This window comes from Trichosurus vulpecula, chromosome 3, assembly GCF_011100635.1.
Source record: "Trichosurus vulpecula isolate mTriVul1 chromosome 3, mTriVul1.pri, whole genome shotgun sequence".
Classification (NCBI taxonomy): domain Eukaryota; kingdom Metazoa; phylum Chordata; class Mammalia; order Diprotodontia; family Phalangeridae; genus Trichosurus; species Trichosurus vulpecula.
The window spans coordinates 279,264,275-279,283,718 of NC_050575.1; the positions used below are offsets into that span (position 1 = coordinate 279,264,275).

At 35.4% G+C, this 19,444-nt stretch overlaps 1 protein-coding gene across 1 annotated transcript in view; it reads right to left on the reverse strand.

Annotated features, from left to right (window-relative positions):
* The window catches only part of RALGAPA2 (Ral GTPase activating protein catalytic subunit alpha 2), a 409,611-nt gene that overhangs the window by 337,876 nt on the left and 52,291 nt on the right, over positions 1 to 19,444 (reverse strand). The window contains exons 5-7 of the mRNA XM_036748146.1: positions 18,590 to 18,633; positions 12,510 to 12,687; positions 6,230 to 6,345 (exon numbers count right to left, since the gene is read on the reverse strand). Coding sequence (XP_036604041.1) covers positions 6,230 to 6,345; positions 12,510 to 12,687; positions 18,590 to 18,633 — 338 coding nt within the window. The remainder of the gene's footprint in view (positions 1 to 6,229; positions 6,346 to 12,509; positions 12,688 to 18,589; positions 18,634 to 19,444) is intronic.

The following is a 19,444-nucleotide window of genomic DNA, read 5'->3' on the forward strand; positions in this document are numbered from 1 at the left end:
GAGAGGGAGATAGGCAGAGATAGAATGGGGTAGATTATCTCGCATAAAAGTGGCAAGAAAAAGCAGTTCTGTAGGAAGGGAAGAGAAGTCAGGTGAGGGGGAATGAGTGAATCTCGCTCTCATCAGATTTGACCTGAGGAGGGAACACCATACATACTCAATTGGGTAACTTACCCCACAGGAAAAAAGGAGGAAGAAGAAGATTAAAAAAAGGGGGGATGATAGAAGGGAGGGCAGATGGGGGTGGAGGTAATCAAAAACAAACACTTTCAAAAGGGGACAGGGTCATGGGAGAAAATTCAATAAAAGGGGATAGGTTAGGAAAGAGCAAAATATAGTGAGTCTTTCACAACATGAGTATTGTGGAAGGGTTATACATAATGATACACATGTGGCCTATGGTGAATTACTTGACTTTTTAGGGAGGGTGGGTGGGAAGGGAAGAGGGGAGAGAATTTGGAACTCAAAGTTTTAAAAACAGATGTTTCAAAATAAAAAAAGAAGTTTTTGCATGCAACTAGAAAATAAGATACACAGGCAATGGGGCGTAGAAATTTATCTTGCCCTACAAGAAAGAAAGGGAAAAGGGGATGGGAGGGGAGTGGGGTGACAGAAGGGAGGGCTGACTGGGGAACAGGGCAACCAGAATATATGCCATCTTGGAGTGGGGGGGAGGGTAGAAATGGGGAGAAAATTTGTAATTCAAACTCTTGTGAAAATCAATGCTGAAAACTAAATATATTAAATAAAAAAAAGACATACAGAATATGAAAGCAAAGATGGATAATAAAAGATGACTAAGAAAGCATACCATGATCCAGTATGAATAGTGATATGAGTGCAAAAGCTTAGAATGAGTTAAAATTAACAAGGAAAGCTAAGTATAATACAAAGGAAATTTTTATATAACAGGAAAAGAAGATCAAAGAAAGCATTGGGACACTTGTCAGGATAGATGAGACGATTATAGCTGATAATAGAGTAAGAATAGCTACTCAACTCTTATTTTGATTGTTCTATCTACCAAAGAGAATGGCCTTTGGACTAATAGTGACATAACAAATATGTCTTGTAGGTAATTTATAAAAGGTAAGTAAAGACAAAGAGAGCACCTATCTGCTCCTCACTCTGAAATTCTGTGATATTGTGTTTTGTTCCACTTAGACACACTGATGATAAAATCTATATCCAGAAGAAGCAAAGCCATTGTTTCTAACTTATATTAAACATAATTAAGAACTAGTTCTTCAACGTCTAATGTCTTTGAAAGTTACCTCAAAATCTTCTTTATATTCCTTTATTCTACTAGTTTTCAAATAACTTTGTTTTATTACATCTCTTTCATTAAATCTTGGAGTAACTAGCCATCTTCTAGTGAAGAGATCTACCAAATAACCTAGTTCCATACATCTACTCCAGCAAAAGCCTAAAAACAATAGCACATACATAATAATGGTCAGGAAGTGAGAGTGAGAACTGTCAATAAGTGACCTGATCCATCAAGAACTTAACAAAAAACCAGCCAGAAGCCCAGAGGCCATGGGAAAGGGGCAGCCATAAAAGCTAGCACCAATACAGGCAAACACAACAAACCCTTCCAGGAGACAGACCAGAAACACCTAGAGCCTGGGAGGCAGTGAATACAGACAGCTCCTGCAAGAAAGCTCCAAGATGGTGAGAAAGCCACAGTGGGAATCTAAAAAGAGAGAGAGGCAAGAACCAGGCCAGATACAGGGGGGCTCTGAGGTCCACACTCCTCTGTCCTGAGACCTCACAGAGGGCCCTGAAGCTATAGAGTTCTGTACCTCTAAGGTTTGAGGCAGGTGTAACCAAGAGAAGGGGAGGTCAGTCGAGGACCACACAAAAGCACTGAAGGAAACAAAGCCCAGCCCTAGCAGAAAGCTCCCATGCAAAAATGAAGGCTGGAGAGATAAGTAAATATAAGACACCATTATAAATAAAAAATTATTATAGATCCAGAAGATTAACTCCTTAACAACTGCAAGGAGAGACTCAAAGAAAAAAAATATTTTCCACAAAGGGCACATAAAAATCTAGGAAAAAAAATAATAGCAAGAGATTTTTAAAAACAAAATAAAAGCTCTGGAGAAAAGAACTGGAAGAAAAATAAAGACGTTAAAACAGAGAGTGACAAATCTTTTCCAAGTAACAAACTTCCCAAAAATATTTCCAAATAGAAATCAACTCTATGAAGCAATTTTTAAAAATTAAAGCTTAAAAGACTAAAAAAAATAGAAAAAATATAAGGTATCTGATATCAAAAATAACTCACCAGAAATCAGATCAAAGAGAGGGAATTCTTATATGATGGTTCTTAAACGAGCCAACTCTCTACAAATCATGATTTTCAAAAGTCTGTATGCTGAGAAATAAAATGAAAATTGCCCTTGTCTACTAGAACAAGAGGACAAGATGAAAATACAAAAAGTCTCAATAATGTCATAACCAAAATCCAGAGCTTCTAAATTAAAAAACAAAACAAATACTACCAGTAGTCAGAATGAAAGCAAATACCAAGGAACCAAAGTTGGGATCACAAAAGACTTGAAAGCTTCTACTATAAATGAGAGATTTAGGAATATGATATTCCAAAAAGCAAAGGTTAATACACTTATAACCAAGAGTAATTTACCCTGAAAATGGGCATGATCCTACTGGGCAAAAAACAGACATTTAATGAAATAGAGGATTTTCAAGCATTTGTGATAAAAAGACTAGAACTGAGTAGGCAGTCTGAAATGCAACAAGAGTCAAGAGAAGCTTAGAAACATAAATTCATTTGAAAAATTGGAAGGGATTATAAAATAATGAAGTGCTAGCATCCTAATAGAAGAAGAAGAAACTGGTGCCCTATAGGAAATTTAATGTCTTCAATGGGTATGAAGGGAGTTAAATAAGAAAAAACAGATTTCTCTTGATTCTGTTCTGAGTCTGAAGAGGAGAAAGAAAAAAATGGGGTAAAGAGGATAGAACTTACTATTTTCATAGTGGGATTTATGTGAAAGTTTAAAAACAGAGGGAAAGGTGAGGGGAATGATCATTAGAAGGAACTCACTCATATCTAAACTGAATAAAGAAAGGTGAGGGGAATGATCATTAGAAGGAACTCACTGATGTCTAAACTGAACAAAGAAAGGCTGCACATGTGCACATATATGCATCAACTATAGTATAAAAATATCAAACTCAACAAGGAGGCAGACAGCGATGGGAAGAGGTGGAGTTAAATGGAAGATAATATCAGGAAGGAAAAAGCCAGAAGCAAAACAAACTCAAATTGCCGAGGATGGATACTGAAGGAGAGGTTAAAAGGGAAAAAAAAAAACAAGAAAACTGAGAAATTATATAAATGTAATGGAATATTACTGAGCTGTGTAAGAAAGGACTAAAGATGACTTCAGAAAAAAACTGCAAAGCAAGGACTAACATAGATTGAAGTGAACAGAACCAGGAGAACAATTTATACAGTGATAACATCTTAAAGAAAAACAAGTTTGAGAGACTTAAAAACTCTGACCATTAGTTCAGATGACCTATGACAAAGCATATTACCTAACGTCTGACAGAGAGGTCTAAGACTCAAGGTATGGAAAGACATATACATATTTGAACATGGCCACTATGTGAAATTGTTTTGCTTTACTCTGCCTATTTGTGACAATACTGGGGCTTTGGTTTTGAAATACTGATTCTGTGTGATTTTTTATTTGATACTATTTACAAAATGGTAATTTTGTCCTATAACTACTTAAGTTATGATTCTTTGCCTCTGAACTTAATTCAGAAATTTAGCCAGCCTGTAATGAGTTAAGTTTAGAAATCTAATTCTCCTGTTAACCTCTATTCTATTCTTGTGTCAAGGAAATCTGTTACCCTTAAAGGATGCAAGTGGACACCAGGGAGACTGATCTAGCATTTTTACACCACCAAGCATGTCAAAGATGTCTGGTTTATAATCCAGAGGAGTCTAGTTTGCTGTCCTGTCCTTAAAGGTGCAGCTAGACTCAAACAATGAACATTTCTTAGTCACAGGAGGGAAGGAAGGAGTTGTTGCTAGCCCTCATTCCCAATTTTCATCCAGTCATATTTTCTTCCATCTTCCATCTTCCTTCCTATTTTCTGTACTCCCCAAAACTATAAAAAGTGCTATTAACCCCATAACTGGGTTTTAGCTTTTCTGGGGAAGCTAAGATCCTATTTATTGGTAAATTCATGCTTTCCTAAGAAGCTGATCATGCTCAGAACTTTACGCCTCAGGTTACCTTAACTGTTTTTAATTGCTATAGTTTGTCATCATCCCCGCCCCTCCCCCTTTTTCACTGGGAGGAGAAGAGAGAGTAAGGGAATGACAAAAGTGATCAAGACAAGTACAGGGAAAAGGGAAGGAGGAAAAAGGGATCACTAAAATTTTCTTTAAATGCATATATGAAAACAGAAGAAAGTCAAAAAGGATGCAATGATAAAGCAGTTTTGAAAGTAAAAAGTTGAATTTATTATATACTTTTTAAAAATAGGTAGTATGGAATAGAATCATGATTTCAGGTTTAATTCTCTTTTTGTGTTCTTCTTTGTATATGGATATGCCTGTATACATTTTGAAGGATGTTTCTTAAGTTCAGAATAAAATATTAAACTAAAAATCTCACTGAAATTGCATGCCCTACTTAAATATAGTGATTGTATTGTGAAAATCAAACAATGATCTTCTATTTCATATGTGATTCCACTCTGTAACTGATTCTTTTCTGTAACCGTATCTGTATTTTATAAGCCTTTTCTTTGTCTCTGAGTGAAGAAGTTTATGAGTTCACAAGTTTAGTCTTCCTCTCTCAAGTTAGATGCCAAAAGTTTAGTCTCCTTATTGATCATTATTAATCAAAGAAAAATTCTGGGTTAAGTTTAGAGGTTCAATACTTTCATAAAACACTTTAATTCTAGGGGAATCATTATCTCAGCACCACCTGAAAATCACTTTTTGTCAAGGAAACTTTCTATCCTTCATAACTTTTATCTCCTTAGAAACTCCATGACATCTGTGTGTTATCTTTTAGGGCCTACAAACTGACCTGGTCCCTTCTTAGCCCATCCTTGTCAATTAAAAGGGGGTCTTATCTCATTTCCCAGGAGCCAGTGAGTCTGGTCCATTATCAATAGCCTCAGGATGCAGCTGGGTCCCATAAATCAATAAAGCATTCCTCTAAGACAGAAAGAGAGAGGTGGTCCTGGTCCCACATCTATGTAAGCCTGTGTTCCTTAATGTAACCAATCATAATTCCTCATCCCCATGATGTTACCAATCCTATAATCAATTGCACTATTTTCTTATCTGCCCTGTTTTGTTCTTTGTTCTATGCTTATAAAAAAGAGCTGCATCTCCATCTCAGGATCTTTTGGTTGAGGCAGTCATTAAACCCACTTCCTAGGTTCAGGTCCTGCTGTTACCTTTCTCAGAGAATACATGCCTCAGTCTACCTTTGTCAAATTTTACTTGCAACAGTATAAACTAGTTAATATTTCATCTTATCTGACTAAATTTCTTAAATTCCATTTTTACTTTTCATAAATATTCAGTAGAAAGTAATTTTATTCTCTTGTTTAATTACACCTAAAGGAAAGAAACATTGGCTTCATGAGATCACAACCAATACCATCATTCATTCAACAACTATGTATGGTATAACTGCAGGTACCAAAAAGGAAAAACCACCAGTTTCCTGAGTACTACTTCATACATCTAAAGCTACAAAATGACAGCAAATGTCTGTTATGTTATTTCTGATAGTTTTATTTGTAAATTTTAAGGTGGACTATATAGAAGGAAATATTCTAAAGAACATAAATTGCTAATGTAGCAGGAATTTGACAAATATTTGGAAAATCACAGAGCTAATCATTTTCAAAAATCTACACCTTTAAATTCCAACTCAAGTTACATATTATTTAGCCAACTGAGATCTTTGATTTGGATGTATTACATAATATTTAAGCCAAATTTTTCATTTTGAAAAAAATTGTACTGTTTACCATACCTCTTGAAAAGATTATATGATGTTACTATAAAGACTGTTTCATAAGTCTTACGTGAATAATGAACTGAATTATGTGAACTAATAACAACTAAAATATGAGTATAAGAAAAAATAAAATTCTCTTTCTTTTCTATAGCTAAAATATACAAGTATTCAATTGCAAAGTATTTTGTTCTTACCTGAATAACCATATATCTCAATAATACTTGAAGAAAAAAGCAGGTTTGGTCCTCACCAATTTTTTCACCTGATACAGCTGGCAAGAGTGGAGTTATTTCTTCAGGATGTATCTTTGCTAAAATTTAAATCATAATTAAATTTCATTAAAGCTAAATTTACTAAGGTAACAGAAAGCAAGGAATCCAGAGTTGTCAACAATAATTTAAAAAATAAACTGCTAGTCCTATGGCATATAGGATGATTTAAATGCCTTCCCAGTACAGAAAACCTCTGCATCATCACTTCTATTTATCCATTCTTTAATATTTCTAATTTTGCTCAAGCAACCACATTTCATAAGGACATTTCTTTCATCTTGAAAAAGATGAAACATCATCTATTTCTTCTTGTTTAAATTTTCAGGAGCTAATTGCCCACCTCCTAAACCTCTTTAGATTGGTTCTAAACTGAAGGCCCTAATGAGTGAGAAGGGATGCAGAAGAAGGTAATAAAGTTTGCATGGGAAAATGAAGTTCATATGAAGTCAATGTTCTGTCCTTAAGTAAATGTATCAGTAACATGAATTATTTGTTCTTACAACAATCTCTTATAGATATTCTAAGAATACTCTATTTTAATTGATCCCTAATGGCCTACCTTGATACCCAGACCTGATATAAGGGCAAGTGGGCCACAGTGGAGAAGAGGTCTCCAAAGTAATGAGACTTAGCTTAATGGAAGCTTGACACCAGGTAAATGGCCAACATTGCTGCAAAAAGTTTCTCTAAACCAAAAAATGGCCTATAAAAAAATATACTTCTTTTAAGAACAAAGGGCCTACTATGAAGCATTGGTTTCCTTACTACACTAGGCCCTGAATACCAAAGGTCCTCCCTAGGACCACAAAATCACCATCCTTCCAAGTCTCATGTCTGTCTGGCAAATACTAATTTTAGATCTCTTATCAGCTCCGGATTTCCCTAAACAAGCTTCTCTATTCTTCAGAAATGTCATCAATATCAATCTCACATGCTACCAGAAACAGGTCTCTCAGAACCTTAGCTCATACAGGGCACAAGATACCAAGTTTCTCCTTGGCCACCCTTTCCAGTACTAGCTATGCTTTCACTTATTGTCTTTGTCTCAGTGGTTGAAGCAAAGGATGCTCCTTTGCTCCCCATTGCCACTTCCAGGTTTTCCTCCTACCTCCATCATTCTCCTCCTGTGATGTCCATACAATCCACATCTTCCAATCAAAATCCTGGTAGTTTTTGACTAAAGACCTCCAGGACCTTCTTCCTTCCTCAATGAGTTCAATACCTGGCTCACAATATTTCTCTCCTTCCCAACTACTACCTTCATACTTCATTACAAATACTGACTCCCCTTCAAACACTCTAACCATCAGTTCCCCAACTCATTCTCTTCCCATAAATTTCCTCTATTCGACCTCAACCACACGCAAATATGGTCGTGCCCTTGATCTTGCGGTCACCCACAAATTTACCATCTACATATTCAAGAATTCTGATATCTCTTTAGCTGACCATAATCTATTAGTTTGCTTTCTTTTTTAAAAAAAAATATTTTATTTTCAATTCATGGAACAAAACAAGCATTTTCATAACACAGTACAATAAAAAAGATAATTACACATGAAACTGCAAATTTGCCACTTACTATTCCCTCCAAATATGCAACACAGTTATCACATAAATTTCTTTTTTCCCTCTTTTATTCTCCTCCTCCTCACCCTAGAGATGGCTACCATTAGACACATATAAGTGTGTATGTGTATATATGTGTGTGTGTATAAATATATATACATATATATATGTATATATTATATATACATATATATGTATATATAATATATACATATATATGTATATATTATATATACATATATATATAATTATTTTATACTTCTATTTATCAATTCTTTCTTTGGATTTAGATAGTGTCTTTCTTCACATGTCCTTTATTTTTTAATTTGTGAATTTATAATAGTCAAAATGACTTAGTCTCTCAAAGTCATTGTTAAAACGATACTGTTGTTACTGTATACAATGTTCTCTTGGTTCTGCTCACTTCATGATTCATCATTTCATATATGTCTTTCCATGCCTAAGATCATTGAAATCATAATTTCTTATAGCATAGGAGCATTGCATTACAGCCATATACCACAACTTGTTCAGCCATTCGCTAATTGATGGGGATCCTTGCAATTTCCAGTTCTTTGCCACCACAAAGAGAGCTGCTATAAACATTCATCCCATTCACATTTAAAATTGTAATTACAATTTGTGAATTTCCATCCATCTTATTTTTACTATTTTCTTTCTCAGACTCTCTTTTTACCTTATCCCTGTTACCTTATCTTCTCCCACCCCTCCAAGAGTCTCCCCCATCCCCTCCCCTCACCTCCCAATCTCAATCCATATACCCCTCCAAAAGTCCCCTCCTTCTTCCTTCCCTTATCAAATTGTACTTTTTGTCCACACTATGACCTCTAATCTCTTGATTTCTCAGTTCTGTCCCAGGCCATCACCTCTTCACTAGCGACTCTCTCCTCTCTTCCCTATCTTGACCTCTTGGTGAACCAGTTTAACTCTACACGGTCCTCTTCTCTAGAGTTTCTGCCCCCCTTATAATATCCTGGCACTCTTCCTACCTACTAATGCTAGATGTCCCAAAGGGCTCTGTCCTGGGCCCTCTTTCCTTCTCTTCCTCTACAGTACTTCACTTTGTGATCTCATCAGCTCCCATGGATGATTCTCACCATAAACACAACCTGTCCAAAACAGAATTTATGATCTTTCCCCCTTAACCCTCCCCCCTTCCAAAGTTCACTATTTCTCTCAAGGGTATCACCACCCTCCTAGTCTTCTAGGCTTACAACCTAGGTGTCATCCTTGATTCCTCACTATCTCTCACCCCCCATATCCAAGCTGTTATCAAGACCTGTCAATTTCACCTCCGCAATATCTCTCAAACACCCCTCCTTCTCTCCTCTAGTACTACCAACACTCCAGTGCAGAGCTCATCACCTCCCATGTAGACTTTTGTAATAGCCCCTGATGGCTCTACCTGCCTCAAGTCTCTTCCCACTCCAGTCTGTTCTCCATTCAGCAACTAAAGTGATTTTCTTAAAATGTAGGTCACCTCATACTAAAACTGCAATGGCTTCCTGTTAACTACAGGATCAAACACAAAACTATCTATTTGGGGTTCAAGGCCCTTCATAATCTAGCATCTGCCCCACATGTCCAGTTTCCTTACAACTTATTCCTTACCATGTACTCTTCAATCCAATGACACTGGCTTCCTTGCAATTCCATAAACAACACACTCCATCTCTCAGCCGCAGGTATTTTTTCTTGCTGTCTTCCATGTTTGAAATGTTCTCCTTTCTCTTTTCTACCTCTTGGTTTCTGGCTTCCTTCAAGTCACAAATTAAATTCTATCTTCTACAGGAAACTTTTCCCAATGACTCTAAATTCTACTGCCTTTCCATTTCCTATTTATCTTGTATGTAGCTTGTTTGTACATTATTTGCTTCCTTGTTGTTTCCCTGATTAGATTGCGAGCTCCTTGAGAACAAGAACTGGCTTTTGCCTCTTTTTGTATCTCCAGCACTTAATGGCATTTAATAGGCACTTATAAATGTTTACTGGTTGACGGATGAGCCAACCACAGTTTCAATCCTCACCTCTACACCAAAGACTACTGTTATCTACATTCCCAGCCTTGATGTTTCTAAACTCTAGTCTCATTACTTCCAACTGCCATCTATATATCTTTCTACCTAGATATCTTACTATACTTCAAGCTTAACATTCATAAAACCAAACATCATTTTTTCCTCCCAAAATGTGTGGCATTCCCTAAATTCTCTACTATCAGTCACACAGACTTGAAACCTTCAAACTAGTACCATGAACTGAATGTTTGACTCTTCCCTATCCTTCATGCCTCCATAACCAATTAGTTGCCAAGATCTGTCCTACTACCTCTCTCTCCCCTCTGTCTTTCTCTTTCTCCCTCCCTCCCCATCTTTCCCATTCCCACTAAAACCATCTCAGGCAAACCCTCACCACTTTCTTTTGCCTGGAGTACTTTTTAAAAGCTTCAACTGTTTTGCCTTTCTGTAGCTTCTGCCCCCCCTTACCCATCCTTGGTACTACTGCCCAAGTGATCTTCCTAATATACTGCTTTGATCATACCAGTCCCCTGCTCAAAAATCTTTTAATGGCTCTCTCCTGCCTACTTAAAGGAAACAGAAATCTATTTTATCCCAATATTGAAGGTCTTTCAGGAATAGTTCAACCTACCACTACTCCTCTTCACTATATTCTAGTCTAAGTGTATCATGGTCTTATCCTATCCTCATCTGCTTAAATTCATATCATTTCCTGTCCTTAAAATGGACTCCACTCTCATTCCCATGTAATGAAATTCCATCTCAAGCAACATTTCTACGAAGCCTCTTCTGATCCCCTAGTAGAAAATGCTCTCTCTCTCTTCAAATTTCTAAAAGTATTTTGTTTGGCTTGTTCTTTTGTACTTTTTCACATTATGCCCATATTATAGACACTGAGAGACCTCACTAATCCACTACTCCATTAGACCGTAGGGATTCTTTGAGGGTAGGGATGGTGTCATATTTTATCTTTGTATCCTCAGTGCCTAAGTACAATACCTTACACACAGGAATCATCTAATTAAGCTGTGATGTACTGAACTAAATTACAATGTTCAGTTTGACAAGCAGTAGTGGGAGCAACAATATAGAATAGTTTAATTCAGGAAATTCAATGCTGTTTAGCATCCACAAAAAAAAATACTGCAGTTAAACTGTTCAAAATATAAATGGTTATAATTTCTCCTTAACATATTTATAGTTTCATCCTGGGAATTATTCTCTATGTTTTTTTAGAAAAAAAAAAGGGTACTGTTCACTCTGACTAAATGAAAAAATGAAAAGCATTTACTAAATGCTCTCTATGTGTAAAGCACTACACTAAACACACAAACTTATTTATAACATATATAAACATATATATGACATATATTAACTTACACTGTGGCTGGCAAAAAATGAAATGACTGAGAAAACAAAGATTTGGGCTTCTGAGAAAATTGATTCATTAAGCAATGCATGCCAACTGCCCAATAAATTGGTTCCAGTCCTTCCTCAGCTTTAGTAATGGACGTCGAATACAGGGGATTTTATGCATTAAAAACAATCAAATAAAACCAATTAATTAAAAAAAATTAACCAGGATGTAAAATTAGGTCATCTGATTTCTAACTAGAGGAAATATTAGGGACTTTCCAAGCTGGGAGGGGGAGAGCAAATAGGTACAATTCTCTGAAATCAGAAAAATAGGTGTCCTACTTCCCCCAAGTGTCTGTATTCAATCGAAGGAACATGGAAACAGTAACTGATTGGCCAGTATGGAGCCAGTTTCTATATAAGACATATAGGTTGCTTGAGATATATAATTGTGAGAAAACTCCTTGCATTAATCTTTGATCTGACAGGGTTTCTGGTCACCATAACCAGGGTCCTTAGTTAAGCATCTCTAAGCAGCAAGAAGAGGTGATCCAGCTTCCTAGCCATACAGGGCTGGGTTCAAATAATGCAATAAAGCTTTCTCATGATTCTCACGATGAATAAAGTTTTCTCACAAGACAGAAATTGAACTAGACCCATAATTGAATAGAATGGGAACTAAACTAGCTCCAGAATTGAGTCATAAGATGGAGTCAGTGTGGTCCACTCAATTGCCTCAATATAAAAATATTGTCTCTATATTAAAAAAAAAAGGTATTGTTCACTCTAAATGAATGAATGAAAAGGCATTTATTAATTTGTTTTCTATGTGTAAAGCATTACACTAAAGGCTTGGGATATAAACAGAAGAGTAGGACAGTCCCTTCTCTCAAGGAGCTCAAATTCTAATAGGGGTGACAACTCATATAGGTTTCAACTGTAAGTCTAATGTAAAGGCTTCATGATCCTTAGGGTACAGTAACCAGGCATATGACAATGCTTTTTATTTAGTGTCATTTCTATTTATAATATCACAAGCATTTCTAATGTTGATGGTACCAAGGGTTTTAGTGGTAAAAGCTTTCTTTTCTGGGTCTTCAGCAGCCATCTTTAATCCCTTGCAGATTTTGTTGTAGAATCTGTCTTTCACAAGAAAGACTTGCTTATGATTTATATTCACAAGTTAAACAGGTCCACAAACGTAAAGGATAATTTCAATATCCAGTAGTGTTACTTACTATCAGATGAAAAAGGAGTAGGGTTTATAAGTGTGTCAAGTGTACAGGGACCTCTTGATGACATAATTGCTGGAAATCCAGGTACGAGGCAGGCAAAAATTAGCACCTGCTCCTCTGCACAATTTGTCTGAAGTGCTTGAAGCCATAGAAGATACAGCCGGATTCCTTCACATCTTATCTAACAAACAACAAAAATATTTTCAGAAATTATTCTTAATGTAACATCATCAAAGTTTTGCGATGAAAAAGAAACTAAATGGTAAAAACTAATACTATTGGTAACAAACAAGTATTACATATAAATAAAGCATGCTGGCCAATTCCCTTGATTGTCTACTGGAGGAAAATGGTGGCAAAAACAAGCCATCTTCCCTCCTCACCCCCATCAAAATTATATCTTGTTTAGCCTAAAAGTGTGCATTTAAGTCAAACTATAGATGTGTATGACACTCTGAGAATTCATATTTCAAAAACAAAAAGGAAACTACAACAAAAACCCAACTCAACAAGAGCTAGAAAACTCTCTAACTTCCCTACTGGGCTCTCTTTATTTAATTCCTTCTTGCTTTCCTCTGTATTCTGAGGATGAATAACATTACATTAAGGAAAAGTACCCTTTTTGTCTTCCTCTAAAGGTGCTTTTTCTAGTTTACAAAATCCCTGAGATTTATAAGATCTTTCTCCATTTCCACATTCTAACAGACACAAATCTAAGTGTAAGTTATAATTAAAAACCATACTTAAGTAGGCAGAAATAACATAGTTTCTGTTTATATAGTGCTCTACAGTTATAAGACATCCACTATTTCATCCTCACAATACTCTTATATGTTAAGACAGTAGAAATATTATTATTTTACAGATGAGGAAACTGTGACCCAAAAAACAATAGTTTATCCAAAGTCACGCAATTGTAGGTAGCAGAGAAGTACAAATGATTCAAGTCCAGTGCTCTTTCTACTACTGATCAACTTATCTGCTGCTTTTAACACTAACTGTTCCCCTCTCCTGGATACTCTCTCTTCTCTAGACTCTGTGACACTGTTCGACTCTTCAATCTCTTTTCTCCACTTATCCAATCAGTTGCCAAAAGCTGCTATTTCTATATTTACAACATCTCTCTCAACCAACCACTTTTCTCCACTCGCTACCTTACCATCTTAGCACAGGCTCTCATCACCTCTCACCTAGATAATTACAACAGCCTAATTAGTTCCTCTGCCTCTAGCCTCTCCTCACTGCAGTGCATCCTCTACACTTCTGCTAAAGGGATTGTCCTTAAGCACAGATCTTGACCATATAATTCCCCTACTCAGCCAGCTCTAGTTACTTCCTATTGCTTCTAGAATCAAATCTAAACTCTTCTGCTTGGCTTTTAAAGGCCTTCAGATTCTGGCCCCTGTCTTTCCAACACAATGGAATTTATTCCTCCTCCCATATTCAGCAATCCAGTCAAACTGGCTTTCTCTCTGTTTCACACACAACACCCCATCTCTTAACTTCTATGCTTTTATCTCTGTATGCATTCCCTCCTTACTTCTACCTCCTTACAACTACTATAAAGTTTCTCTCTTCCCTTAATATGCAGCTTAAGCACTATCTTCTACATAAAGCTTTTCTTGATTCCCCCAACTACCTTGTATTTAACTACATTGTATTTTATGTACACTATGTTCATTAACATCAGATTTTTGCTACATAAATATATATTTGCATAAATATGGATTTATATGCATTTAAATTACTGTTTGTCTAGCCCTTCAGAATGACAGCTCATTATCTATAGGCACCATTTCATACTTTGGACTGTACTTCCAGTGAGTAGCACAGTACCTGGCACAGGAAGAGAACTGTAACCACTCAAAGGAGTTTGGCCTGTCCATTCACAAAGGAAAGATCAAGTGGATGAAAAATGTCTACTGCTCAAAATTTCAGCATGCATTTTAGTAAGCATCTTATTTTTAAAACTATGTATATATTGAAAGGACAGTACAAATGGGCAATGAGTTGAGTCCAGAGTTTAACATGTTACCAGTCTAGGTTGCTTTGGAAAAAACTCAAATCTCCTTTACTAACCCCAATCTTCCCATGAAAGCAAAGGTTTATCTTCTTCCACACTAACATTCTATTGCCATTCCTATATTGCTGTGAGACACATTATGTTATTGCCTCCAAAGAATTAAACATGAGTACTACACAGAAGACAACGAAGAGGTAAACAGAAGATGTGAACAAGATGCAATATATAACCAAAGTGGAACTCTGAAGAACAGGAATAAAAGACATTACCAAGGAATTATATGATAGGAAGAGAAGATGAGGTAATCACATGACAAGAACAAAGGCTGAAATTTGGATAGCCAAAGTGTATAAATGTTACCTTTAGGATGTCAGAAGAATGCAAAGAAGGACTGCAATATGTTTTGTAGATCCTCAGTGGTGAAGTTTTGAGAGGATGCAATAGGGGCAGCTAGGTGGTGCAGTGAGTAGAGCACCGGCCCTGCAGTCAGGAGGACCTGAGTTCAAATCTGGCCTCAGACACTTGACAGGCTTACTAGCTGTGTGACCTTGGGCAAGTCACTTAACCCCAATTGCCCTGCCTTCCCCCCCCCCAAAAAAAAGAGAAAAAAAGAAGAGAGGATGCAATAAACAAGAGTTCCACAAGATATATAGACATGTATAGGGAACAATTCAAAGGAAACTCCCAAATCATTGAGATCACATATCCATTTGAGTCAAGTTAAATCAAGTCAACAAGCACTTATTAAGCACCTATCAAGTGCCACATACCTTACTAAGAACTGGGAATATAAAGAAAAGTAAAAAGAGTCCCTGCCTTCAAGACACTGACAATCTAATGGGGAAGACAACATGTAAACAGCTATGTACAAACAAGATGATCTCAGACGGAAGGCACTAGCATTAACTTCCTTCTGTTTCTATCTGAAAAATCAATATGTTAAGGATAAAAAATCAGACTGACAATTACCTTCAACTGACCCTCCCAGAAAGATAACTACCTTTAACTTACCCATTAAATCCCACTGACATGTTCTTTCACACTTTTCCCATCTCTGCTTTCCACTAATGTTGGGTGCCCTTTTGTCATTTATATCAGGATTATGAAGCTCACCTACTTTTTCTCAGTACAACAGTGCCCAAACCTGGAGCCAGCCAGCAGAATCTGGAGAGGATTCTGAGACTCTCTGTCTGAAAGATATCCTTTCACTAATACAAACAAACCAACTACAACAAACACACAACAGAGATACTGAAAAGGAGGAGGATCACAGGATGGAAAAGAAATCAGTAGTAAAAAGAACCCTGGAAAGAAAAGAGTACTTCAGGGGGAAAAAAATTTGCAGCCCAGATGTGAATCGAGATAAACTATTCATATCCTGAATTATTTGCCAAAATGGAAGTTTTAATTTTTTAAAATAAGGCTATATTCAATATTTTAGAGATATTAAGCATAACATGTACTGTGTAAGATTTTAAGAAAGCCTTCTTTTTATATCATCCATAATGAATTTAGAAAAGTTAACATGTCAAGTTTTAAGTTGCTGTGACTTTTTGAAATAATTAGCTAAATGTGAATTACCCTCAGAAAATGCAGTAAAATGTTGGTCCAAAGGTAAGTGAATACCACTAAATATATTTCTAGACCATATATCCTGGATGTCATCAATTGGTATATCCTCTTAACAAAAACAAACTCATTTTAACATAAGCCTAAGAAAAGCATCATCTGGAAGGTAAACCTGCTGCAAAGTAACCAAGTGCTCCAAAGCTTCTGTTTGGTTTGTCCATAATACCACTCTTCTTTAGTCTACAGATAAAGGTCTTTAACAAGAGAATCACTGCCTTATAAAACCTCAGAACCGAAGAATGTTGGTGTAAAAAGGAATCAGAGACTTCATCTCATCTAAATCCTCATTTGAGATAAGAAAACTGAGTTTCTAAGAGTTTAAGACAGTTGTCACACAGGGACAAAACACGAACTAAAATCTAGGTCTCTCAGCTCCCAAAATCCAATACTATTTCTACTACACTCAATAAAACTAAAACATAGATCATCACAAAAAGTTATCTATGAAATAAAAACAATAATATTCTTTTTCACAAATTTTATTGATTAGCAATATACCAAATTAAAATCATATTTTAAAAAGCTAGTTGAAACAATTAATAATTTTAGCAAAGTAGTAGGATATGAAGTAAAGCCATATAAATCATCAACATTCCTTTTTGCCACAAACAAACCTCTGTAAAAAGAGATAGTAAAAAATATCACATTTTAAATAGCTCTAGGCAATATAAAATACCTGGGAGTAACTCAGGAACTATATAAACAAAATTATTTTAAAAATTTTTATACAAATAAAAATCAATTTAAATAACTGGGGAAATATTAATTGTTCATGGGTAGGCAGGGCCAATATAATAAAAATGACAATTTTACCCAAACTAATCTATATGTTCAATGCTACCCCAATTAAATCACACACAAAAAAAATTACTGAATTAGGAAAAAAAAATAACAAAATTCATTTGGAAAAACAAAGTCAAGAATATCGAAGGAAATAATGAAAAGATGTAAAGGAAGGAGGTTTAGCAGCGTCATATCTTAATAGATATTATAAGGCAGTAATTATTAAAACTATCTGGTACCAGCTAAGAAAAGGTTGATCAATGGAACAGACATAAAATTTACAGCAGCAAATAAACATAATAACCTTGTATTTGACAAGTGTAAAGACTTAAGATTTTGCAATAAGAATTAACTATTTGATAAAAATTGTTGGGAAAATTGGGAAGCAGTGTGGCAGAAACTGGCCACAGACCAATATTTTCCCATTTACCAAGATAAGATCAAAATGGATATATGACCTAAATATAAAGGGAGATAGTAAAAGAAAATGAGAATAACATGGAACATATCACTCATCAGACTTATAAGTAGGCAAACAATTTATGAATAGGAGAGAGAGAGCAAAGTTAGGAGTAAAATGGATAATTTTGATTATATTAAATTAAAAAGGCTTTGTACAAATAAAATAAATGTAACCAAGATCAGAAGGAAAGTGGGACATTGGGGGGAAATTTTTATAGACAGTTTATCAGAAAAACATCTCATATCTATAATATAAATAGAACTTTGTGAAATATACAAGAGTATGAGTCATTCCCCAATTGATTAATGGTCAAAAGACACGAACAGTCAGTTTTCCAATGAAGAAATCAAAATGATTTATAGTCACATGAAAAAATGCTTCAAATCACTACTGATTAGAGAAATGCAAATTAAAACAACCTTGAGATACCCTTTTACACCTACCAGGTTGGCTAAAATGATAGAAGGGGAAAGTGACAAATATTGGAGGAGATGTGGAAAAATTGAGACACTAATTCATTGTTGGTAGAATTGTGAACTGATCCAACCACTGTGGAGAGAAATCTGGAATTGTGTCCAAAGAATTAGTAAACTACCTTTAACCCAGAAATACCATAATATGATCTATTTCCAAAGATGATTAGGGAAAAAGGAAAAGAACCCGTATGTTCTAAAATGTTTATAGCATCTCTCTTTGCAGTGGCAAAGAACTGGAAGTTACAGGGATTCCCATCAATTGAAGAATGGCTATACACATTGTGGTATATGACTGTGATGGAACACCGTGCCATAAGAAATGATGAGCTTAACGATTTTAGAAAAACATGGAAAGATTTGCATGAAATAATAAAGAGAAAAATAAGCAGATCCAAGAGAATACTATATACAGTAACATCAATATTGTCTTAAGAAGGACTTTGAGCAAATGTTGTGACTATTACAAACTTATAATATTTGAATATTTAAATGTATATTTGAAAAGAATAACAAGTTGTGCATGGTAGATTTGCAGCTTCATGTGTAATCATCCGTTTTACTGTACTGTTATGGAAATGCTTGCTTTATTCCATAAATTAAAATTTTTTAATTAAAATAAAAATAAAATCATATTTAAGGTTTAACCTTTAAAAATTGTCACGTCAGAGCACTGATTACAGTAAAAGTTTGAGATTCTGCTTATAAGTACCTTAATAGAATTTCCAGTGTGCAAAAGCTTCTTTAGAGTCGATCCTAAAATGAAAAAAGTTGCATTTGTAACACAGGAATTCGCATATAAAGTCAAAGCCTTGTAGCAATAATTTAAGTATTTAAAATGGAAAAAAAATAATAGTCTTTTTAAAGGAACGCTAGACCTAATAAACACTGAAAGAAAAAAGAAAAGTAGTTTGATTCACAGCCAACCAAACATAAAAGTTAAAATTAAAAAATGGAAGTGACCTTCAGAGATGAATACCTGTTACAGACAGAGAGACCTTTTAAGATAATTCCATTTTAATTATGTAACTTGTCAAAAGCCTTTCCTGGGGTCCAAAAGCATTTGATATTATAGTAATCTATTTAACCACATTGGATTTTTTGTAGTACTTATCTCGTCATGCATAACAATGAATGATAAATAAATCTCCAAAGGTAAAAACATGAATTAATTTTCAAAGTCAACCAATGTTCACTTAGAAACAATTTAAAGATATTAAAACTTGGTAGCAACAACACTCACAATTGTGGGCAGAGCTACATTAGTAAATTGTATAACATAGCAACTTGGTGACCAGCACTGAAACTTACAGGCAACTCCACCAATAAAATGAGGGAGCCCTTTGTGCCACATCCCACTAACAGTAGGGAAAAAATCCTCCTAGCTACAATCAACTGAAGACACTGGTGATACAAAAACAAAGATGGATCTCTGACTGTCCTCAAAGGGAGGCATATATACTTAAGGGTATAGAGAAATAAATACACAGTCATTTTGGGAGAGAAGGCAGCTTGGGAGGATTATGTAGGACAGATTCTGAGATAAAGCTTAAAGGCAGTAGGAATT